We start from the raw sequence: 9,921 nt of genomic DNA on the forward strand, positions 1-9,921 counted from the left end.
TGTACAACATCCCCACTAACCAGCATGGTGGTTAGTACAATGAAGGCCTTCAGTAAGTGTTAGTTGAATGAATGCTCCATGCATATATAAATGAATGAGTGTTACACACAGTGAATCAGTGTTCATCTCAGGCCCTCACAGGTATTTGGTTGTATACCTAGAAGTTGATTTAATGCTTTTAACTCTTTATTAGGGTATTTTAAAATCAGGACTTATGACAACAAGAAGGTGAGAGAATTAAAAACTGTGGAAAGGAAGATAATCCTTAGGGAATACATTTAGTATGGGGAAAAAAAAAAAAAAAACTGTGGAGAGGAAGATAATCCAAAGCCAAAGCTGAGGACTATAAAACAACGAGATCCTCCTCTCATGAAATCAGTCAGTTACTTTACATGGTTCACTTTCTGCCAACTACATAGACTTTGCTATTCCTTACAGAAAGTTGACAATTCCTTTCTCTGGCTGCTCAGATCTCAACATCCCTGGATTCAGAATAAGTTATGGTTCCATTCCACTCACTTCATTAGTTACCAGTGAGAGACAGAACAGATCGTTCCCTAAAGCTTACTGTTCTGAATTGCGTGCGATCCTCTCAGAATGCCCTCATCTGGCTACAGGGGTCTGGAACTACAAGGTTTTTCTGACAGAATCCTCAGACAACCTTCTAGGTCCACTTTTACTTTGGGTACCATGAACCTTGGTTATGTGATTGTGTCTTGTGTTTATGTTCTTATACCAAATTTTGTCTCTAAGGCCTAAACTGTATTCTCCTGTATTTGTCTTATACTCCCGGAAGACAAAGGCCATGATTTCCATTTTCTTCATAATTCCCTCAGAGTCAAGAATAAGGTTCATCATGGGGCGCCTGGGTGGCTCAGTGGGTTAAGCCGCTGCTTTCGGCTCAGGTCATGATCTCAGGGTCCTGGGATCGAGTCCCGCATCGGGCTCTCTGCTCGGCAGGGAGCCTGCTTCCTCCTCTCTCTCTGCCTGCCTCTCTGCCTACTTGTGATCTCTCTCTGTCAAATAAATAAATAAAATCTTTAAAAAAAAAAAAAAGAATAAGGTTCATCATAAACTAAAACTCAGCAACTACTGATGATTGCCCAACTGGAATTACTGATTTGAAGGAAAATGATGGTTTTTAATGATCAATAAAACATACCATGTTTCTAGTTTTAGGAAACAAAATGTTTATTGAAATGGAATGTAGATAAATTATCACCAGCATAAAACTGTTAGTGAATTTTTCAATATGGGTTCTTTTTACTCTTAAAATGAAGTGAGGCTTTGTAAGTCCATTGTCCCAAAGGAAAAATATTATATTTCTCTGTTCAGATAAAGTCCTTTAAAAAAAGATCACTTTTGAAATGGTCTTTTAGATGTCTCCAGCCTATGACCAAAACAAAAATAAAAAGATATAATTCTTTCTGCTTAAAACAAAGAACTAAACATGAGTGATATGGGGGCAATAAACATGGAAAAAATACTTGGACATTTGAAATGCTAGAATTTACTCTTATTTTATTAGTGTAAACTAAAATATAAAAGAAATAATACAAACAAATCTCCAAGACAAAGTGACATGTTAATGAAATGCAAAATATGGCAACAGTTTTATTATTATATATTTAAGAAATAAGCTAAAACATTATCTTCTTAAATAAACAAATTTTAAACAACTCTGAGTTCAGGTATTTGGGAATATAATCCAAAGTGAGTTTTAGTTTCCATCTAAAGCTAAATACTCTTAATAAAAGACTTAAAATTAATAAATATAGTAAGAGAAAATAAAACTTTCAGAAAAGTTTCTGAAACTTTGTGGACTAACAGAAATTAACAGTTTAATTCTCAGGGTAAAGTGATTTAGTCGTATTCTATTTCAACATGGTGTTCTGGTCCAACCTGTTTGGATCCCCCTAGGTGGTGCTGCTGTCCTTCTCCAATGGCTAATCTGTTGAATGGGATTATTTTCATGGTGGTTTTCTTCATGGAATACCATCGGGATTGCCAAGTAGCCCAAATAATGCCATTATCATAACCATTAGGAGTAGATGATTTTGAGTAAGTGCCACCTAAAACAAATTGTAGATATACATATAATTGCTATTGAATTTCCTTGCCTCAGAAAGTTTACAAAGTATGGCTTATTAAAAAATACGCTGTCACTTACATCAAATGTATAGTTACCTACTGCCTGAAAAACCCCTAATGATTCCTAAAATCGTGATTTACAATTGAAATACACTTATCACGAATCAACCTCTTATATCTATATTGTACTTCGTGGTCACATCCATACTAAATGTATTCCCTAATAACAGGGCTACAACCCCAAATTGCCCCAATCAGTCTCTCTTCCTGAGCTTAGCCATCCTGGAATCAGCTATTATGGACCATCTTTCCACAAGCAAGTTAGAATGACAGAAGTCACAATTGCTGACCAGATGACCTCAAGTCATCTAAAAACACAATCTCATTGACAAGTATTAGGACTTTAGAAAACAGTTCTGGAAAGTTACTTTACATCTCCATTATACAGTGAAGACCACATTGATTTGCCTTCTCCTTGTCCTTGGGCATCACATCTTGTGTAATTTTGTAAAGGATTGTCTGAGTCCAATACTGGAGTGTACCACAGCCTATCAACAATGCTGTTCTGAGTCATGTGGATCGAACGCCTACCCTGAGGGTGTCTTTTAATTACATGGTCTGTAGGTGCAAAAATATGTTAGGTTTCCTTAAAAAAAAAAAAAAGAATGCTGTGAATATAAAAGGTAAATTTAAATAACTTTAAAGAGGATTATGAATCATCTATTGGCTAGCACAGTACACTGAGGAGGTAAGATTGCTTATCTTAATGGATCTTTCAGAATCAGTAGAGCTTCCCCAACACACAACTGTTGGGTAGTAATAATCGTTTGTCATTAAGTTTAGTGTTTGGAAATATTCTTGCCTTGGAGCAAACTACAGTTTGTTACCCCCATTCTAAAATAAGTGGCTACACTTTTCAGGCTGGACTCCTTTTCTTCCAGGCTTCCATGGAACCATGCCCTTATCATTACTTCCCTGCTCTTAACTCTGTTCCTTCAGACACCTGCTCACTGCCCGCTGGTTATATCTATCACGTAGCTCATGGGAAGCTGCACCAGGCTTGGTGTTAACAAACACAAATATGATAATGTTAGTCCACACAGATCACACATATGTCTAGATGTCTAGAAGAGATATCGTAACCCAACGTGGTAGATTTCTAGAGAGGCCAGTTTCTGTGGAAGTTTAGAATTATCCAATTTTGGTTTAAAATGAAAAACTATGTAGTAAGCCCCCAACTTTTTCACTAATTATTTCTCACTTTCTAATATTATTTTTTACCTTTTATAAAGATACAGACTATTTACTAATTCACATATGTAAGGAAGAAAGCCATACCTTGGTAATAAACTCCGTTGAGGTGGCCAGCATGACACTTGTTCATCCACCAACCAGATCCGTCTTGTTCGGCGCAGTTTCCTTCGTACTTATCATTGTCGTTGTCCCAAGTACTGAACTGCATGCCATTGTGGGATGTGAAAAATTTATCACTAGGGTCATCGCCAAAATCATAGCCATCAAAGGCATCTCCGGCATCTCCACCAATAAAGTAAGCATATGTCAGGCGGTATTTGTCAGCTTCAGGTCCCACCTTGAACATGGCATAGTCTGCAGTACTATAAAGAGGAGAATAGAGACATCATATCTTGACCCTCATTAGGGATCTCAGAAGTTCCCTTTTCCATAGGAAAATTGTTTGGAAGTTTTAACTTTGTTTCTTAAGTCTGAAATGTGCTCACTGAATCAAATTTTATGCAAATCTGGCAAAAGATGATGGATGTGTGAACCAGTTCAGAGCTCATCAACACCACAATCAGGGGTGCCTGGGTAGCTCAGTGGGTTAAAGCCTCTGCCTTCGGCTCAGGTCATGATCCCAGGGTCCTGGGATCGAACCCCACATCAGGCTCTCTGCTTAGTAGGGAGCCTGGTTCCTTCTCTATCTGCCTGCTTCTCTGCCTGCTTGTGACCTCTGTCTGTCAAATAAATAAATAAAATCTTTAAAAAAAATCTTAAAAACAAACAAACAAAAATACCATAATCGGTATAGAAGCATCTAGAATAATTGATCTAGAAGTTTTCAGGGCATCCCAGTGAAAATTAATAACATTAGCCTATACCTTTTGCCTATAGAATCCTAATATCAAATCCAGGTGTGTGGATGAATCTGACTGTTTCGTATTTTCCACCTTTCCCTAAGCATTTAGCATTGCACGCAGTTATCATAAACCACAGCAAAGGGCGCTGAGTGATCATTAATTAATGCACCAAACTTGAAGGAGCTGCAGCTGTATTAGCCTCTCATGGTACCTTGAAGGATGAGGTCTGAAAGGGATTTTTCTTTCCCAAAGCAGTGTGATAGTGATAAGAAGGAGGGCTTCCTACAGCATCACACTGAAGAAATGGTCCCTGTATGGCCCACAAAATATAAGCTGTAGGATCAGAGAGTGATTCTTTCCTGGGAAAAGTTGTGAGTAAAGGCCAGAATTCTATGGAGTGCAGGAAAGAATGGGCTTTGGTGTATGAATAGAAATTTTCAGAAAATATTTTGCTTCCTCCCTAATCTCCAGTACTTGGAAATTGGAAGGTGTACTCATAGAGGAAGGTCTGCTGTCTATGGAACTTCCTGATTAAAAAAAAAATTAAAAATACAAGTTTGGAGACAATATATTTCATTATTTCATAAATATATCAAAATTATTAATTTTTTTCCTGCATTTTAATGAGGAATTCTATGCTCAAATCTCCCAGGTTATTATGAGCATAGAGGGGACTTTATCTCACCAAAGGAGCTAGCTGATTTAATTTTAGGGTAGCTCATTGGACTGACTGAATGAACTGTCATTAAAACACCAGGAAATTAGAAAAGTCTGGATTCACTTTTCAACCAGAATACCATTAAAAGGATAGGCTGTAGGGTCAACTACGTGAGTTTAAATCCAAGTTTTACCATTTACCAGCAACGTGACCTTGGGAAGGCTAATCTCTAAAATGAGATTAATAATAGTACCTTCCTCATGAAATGGTTACTGGATTAGATTAAGTTATAATTTCATGCTCAATGCCTGGTACTTATTAAGTTCTCAGTAAATATTAGCTATTATTCTGTATGTTTCCAGGGTAAGTAGATTACACCAAAACACTCTCCATCCTGGATGGGGACTATCTCTTTGAATTGCCCAAGATCCAAACTGACTCCTGGGGAAAACGGTTGGATGTGCTCTTGCATTTGTCAGACTGTCTTTCTCTCAGCCTATTGAACACTGGAAAGTGCACATTCCAGACAGCATTTACAACAAAAAAAGCAAGTCCTTTCTAAATAGTACCTGGTTCTGCCATCCCAGTCCTCCAACTGTATTCTTAATGCGTATGGTATGACCGACTGGGTGCTTATCAAATGAATCTTCTCATTTCCCAGCCAAAATTCTGTGTTTCCAGTCGGAGACAGATGTCCAAATCCTTCTTTGTATTGAATCCAATTTTTCTTGAAATCCAGACTGCCATCAAGCCTCTAAGTACACAATCGCATGGACAAAAGGAGAGAGTGGATTATCAGTGCACATAAAGGAGATGCTATAAATACCGTGTTAAAATCTGGACAGTATGATTCCACTATTTACTAAGTGAACTTGGGCAAGTTGCCTTAGTTTCCTCATCAGTAAAATTAAAGAATAATGCTGCCTATTTCTTATTGTTGCAGGATTACACCAGAGAATTAAGAGAAATACTGGAAGGAGTGTCTGGTACATAGAAAATTCTAAATCAGTGATATGAGGAAGTGGTGATGCAACATGGGGGCTTAAGTGGGTAGGAGAAGAATAAATGAAACAAGATGGGATTGGGAGGGAGACAAACCATAAGTGACTCTTAATCTCACAAAACAAACTGAGGGTTGCTGGGGGGAGGGGGGTTGGGAGAAGGGGGGTGGGGATATGGACATTGGGGAGGGTATGTACTTTGGTGAGTGCTATGAAGTGTGTAAACCTGGCGATTCACAGACCTGTACCCCTGGGGATAAAAATATATGTTTATAAAAAATTTAAAAATTTAAAAAAAAAAAAAAAGGCTCTTAGAGGACTTCAGAACCCCAGCTTGATATTGCTGATTTTTTTACTGATGGTGGAAAGGTCAGCCCATTGCTCCGTGTATGTGGAACAGCACTTCTGTCACTCACTCTCTCTGAGCGCCCCCTGCAGGATTAGTTGTAACAGTGATCAAAGATCAACATGGTTAGAGGATCTGCAATGGGTGTCTGGCTCTGGCAGAGGCAAGAGGACGCTTGTCTTGGAATAGCCCAACTGTATCCTCTCGGGGATTTTATCTTCTTGTGATGGGCAGCCTTAGATCTTGAGCTACCTGATGCAAGAGGTCTCTTTTGGTTCTTTGTCATTCTGCTACTGTGATGATGTGCTCTCGTGAATCTACAACATCAGTGCCAATACACTATTGAGTCAAAAGCACAGACTGGAACCAGACTGCCTGGATTCCAGTCCTAACTGTGTTACTTATTATGTGAACTTGGGCAAGTTGTTGACCCTCTTGTGACTAAGTTTCCTCCTCTCTAGAGGTAATGATTGTAGCTCATTGGAAAGTGGAGACATTGTGAGAACTAATTTAGTTCATGTTCACAAGGTGCTTGCAAAATTATCTGGCATATGGCAGATGTTGATCTGAGTGTTATTATATATGCACGGGGAGGGGGGGTACCTTCTGCAGCACTGTCCATCCATTTCCAGATCCATCAATTTCACAGTAGACTAAGAACTGCTGGTTAGCTTTCAGAGGTTTGATAAAGTAAAGCCCACTCTCCTTGGCTCCCTTATTGGCAATGTCTTGACAATCTGAAGAAGGCAGAGAAGGAGGAAAAGAAGGAGAAGGAGAAGAATGTTTTACTGTGCTTTGAAATCCCTGTTAGACTGTTCCAGTCTTCACGGTGAGCTTTTCACAGTGTTGCAAATATTCACGTCCGCCCAAAACATTTTCTTACCTCTCACATCATCATTCCTTTCAAACTAGTTTTAGCTGCCCAAGAAAATTCTAAGCAAGTGAACACTTTAGACTTACTGGCTAACCATTTTCCAAATTATTCCTGTATATTCCTATTAACATCTTTCCAGATTAGTCCTATACATCCCTGTACATCCTCCTCTGCTTTGTATATTTGCTGTGATAAGAATCATCCCAATATAAATGTTTCACTTACCTTTCCCAGTTGTATCATGTATTTGTACTGTGTCTCTGCAAGGTTCCTGACACTTTGCTTCAAGCTGGGCTACCTTCTGTTTCAGGTTATTGATCTTTTGGTTATTTGAATTATATATTTCCTGTAAAAATCTACAAACAGAAAAATAAGATAAGGGGGTTATTCCTTTCAGAGCAGTAATTCTGTATTTTCTTTATTCAAAATACTTTATGTTCTCAAGAAGTACTTCCTGATAAATTCATTCCTGGAAAAATTATAAAATTATGTTACTGAATTGAAGCTCTAAGCTTTGGGGGAAAGAAAATAAGCAAGTCCTTGTCAGTGAATGATGTCATCTTAAGAAATCATCCTGATTTTTTTTTTTTAAGTAGACTCCACACCCAGCATGGAGCCCAACATGGAGTTTGAACTCACGACCGTGAGATCAGGGTCTGAACAGAGATCAAGAGTGGGCTGCTTAACCAACTCAGGTGCCATGGTCATCCAGGTTTTTAACTCTCCTGCAAAAAGGGTAGCAGAGAACAACCTACTGAGTTAGGAACCTGGTTAATAGGAAGACCACCTGGTATTTCTTAGGACAGAACATTCATAGGGAAGGAAAGGTTCTGCTCAGTAACTCACAGGGGCCGAAGCTGTTCCTTCTCACTGGGGATCTACTGAAGGTCGATGTATGGACTTCAGTCTGTGACTTACATGGGACACATATCTGGGGCATTATTTTACATAAACTAGAAAAGACACTTTCTCTTTTTTTTTTAATGTTTCCATTTACATAGCTTTGGAAAGAGTCTGAGGGAAGTACAAATCTGTTTTTATGATTTCTCACAGAGTTGCCTGTACATACTCAGAAATGACAGAAAACTACTTATAACGCACGGGCTGTTGTATCTTTCTTTGAAGTAAAGGACAGACAAACTATTTGACCACTTTTTTCTGTCCCAAGCCTTAAAAAGTTTCTGCACTATAGTGTCCTTGAACTTCAATGCCGGACAATAATAATGCAAATTATAGTGCTAATAATAACCACAAAACTAATGGCCTCTGATACCAAAGAGAAGCTAGATCCCTTCTGGGTCACTTCAGCCACTATTTAACTCAATTTCCTATGCTACTTTGAGAACAACCGAGGGGGTAAAATTGAGTAAGAAACTAAACTGTATCTGAGACCCTATGCTCAGAAAGTCTGTGAGTCCTAGGAAGTTATTAACAGAGACATTTTACCTTTAAATGAAGAGAAGAGAATACACGACTGCAGGTTCAATGTGCCATGATTGACACTTGCCTTACAATGTTTGTTACACTTGGTTTCTTAAAACGGGTTTTTTGCTGCTCTGCCTCCAGTGTAATATAGGATTGTAGCCAAGATCCTCCCACTACCTCTGCTTACTAATTTCCCCTCCACTTATTTGTTGGCATTTTTAGTAAAAAAATTTCATTTTCAACAACAAATTCCCATCAGTTTAAATTTATGTTGTAAGTCCAAGATGGGTGATGGTTGACCATTTTGATAATTCTGGTCAGAACAGCATTTGGAGACATATAGAACACATTTCTCCCATATGATCACTAAAAATCAGTTATAACCCGGTGCAGTTCATAGTGCACTTAAAACTCCCACTTCTACTGTGTTCAGGATGGTTAGGCATAATGCCAGTTGGATTTCATAAGCGGGGAAAAATAAAAAGGTTAATTCCACTGAAGCTTGGAATATTGAATAACAACGAAGCCCACTATGGAGATTAAATGAAAACAAAAATGCTTACCGAATATTTGATTCGTGTGATCCAACCAATGCCTCGTATTTTATAATTTCTTCCATCATTTTCTTGGAATCCTTAGTGGCACTCACAATCCTGTCTGTAACATGGGATCAGAGACAGAAGAAGATGTAAGCAAATGGAAGCACTGATACACAGCAAAAGAACAGCACAAAGCATTGTCTCAGCTGTATTTCGCTTCTTACTTGGCTTTGGTGGCTCATTGGGATTATAGGTGACTTGGATTGACTTGATCAGTTCTTTGGCTTCTGCTGTTTTGTTTTCAATTCCTGTGAAGTGGTCTTCCAAACTCCGTAGATCATTGTCTACACCGGTTTGGTAAGTGGACAGGAAATCTGCAATTCCACAGGTAGTTGGGCAATAACTACCCTGAGAATACAACAAGAGAGTCATTAGAAATCTTGATTTTAAAAAAAGTTCGCATAAAGTCTACTAATAAAAACAGGTAAAACCTAAATGATGTTTTTTTAAAAAAAAGTTTAAAATGCCAAATGATACTTATGAGAGAATCCCTTCTCTCCCTCTGACCCTCCCCACTTCACACACAGTGAGAAACATGAAAACTACTTACAAATCTTTCATCTAAGATGCAGCAGTTGTCTCTGGTAGCAACGTACTGGAGGAGAAAAACAAAGAGATGTCACTAGTGTAGCACAGCTTTTCTAAATTTTCAGCTGTCCGCGTAACACAACCATGTTCTGGAAACAGCGCACTTACTGCCAGGCATGTCGCAGGGAGCAGTACAAGAGAATAGAAGTAGAGAATTAAACCCTGGGGGTTCAAGGACCAAGTCATGGTGTCTGGGTGCCCGGTGCTCCGAGCCCTGTCCTGTCAGCGCTGTGGCCTCTGGGG

At 38.7% G+C, this 9,921-nt stretch overlaps 1 protein-coding gene across 2 annotated transcripts; it reads right to left on the minus strand.

The window, feature by feature from the left end:
• Positions 1 to 1,143: 1,143 nt before the first annotated feature.
• Positions 1,144 to 9,921, minus strand: FGG (fibrinogen gamma chain). 2 transcript variants are annotated; one of them, XM_044226166.1, is made up of 10 exons: positions 9,787 to 9,921; positions 9,641 to 9,685; positions 9,255 to 9,438; positions 9,055 to 9,148; positions 7,292 to 7,422; positions 6,796 to 6,929; positions 5,415 to 5,599; positions 3,430 to 3,707; positions 1,903 to 2,072; positions 1,144 to 1,390 (listed from the first exon to the last, which is right to left on the minus strand). In XM_044226166.1, exons 1-10 carry the CDS (start codon positions 9,862 to 9,864, stop codon positions 1,376 to 1,378), a joined length of 1,314 nt encoding a protein of 437 aa, XP_044082101.1. In that variant the 5' UTR covers positions 9,865 to 9,921; the 3' UTR covers positions 1,144 to 1,375. The 2 variants fall into 2 exon arrangements, with proteins under 2 accessions (XP_044082101.1, XP_044082099.1); XM_044226164.1 differs by lacking the exon at positions 1,144 to 1,390 and having other exon boundaries at positions 1,828 to 2,072.

This window comes from Neovison vison, chromosome 11 (genome assembly GCF_020171115.1).
Source record: "Neovison vison isolate M4711 chromosome 11, ASM_NN_V1, whole genome shotgun sequence".
Lineage (NCBI taxonomy): Eukaryota > Metazoa > Chordata > Mammalia > Carnivora > Mustelidae > Neogale > Neogale vison.

What these genes read in the sequence shown, in the direction of transcription:
- FGG (XM_044226164.1), bottom strand. Translation starts at nt 9,864, where the DNA reads ATGACTTGGTCCTTGAACCCCCAGGGTTTAATTCTCTACTTCTATTCT. An exon ending in CAATGAGCCACCAAAGCCAA is followed by an intron (nt 9,149 to 9,254) that starts GTAAGAAGCGAA and finishes CCCATGTTACAG; the next exon opens with ACAGGATTGTGAGTGCCACT. An exon ending in TCACACGAATCAAATATTCG is followed by an intron (nt 7,423 to 9,054) that starts GTAAGCATTTTT and finishes TTCTGTTTGTAG; the next exon opens with ATTTTTACAGGAAATATATA.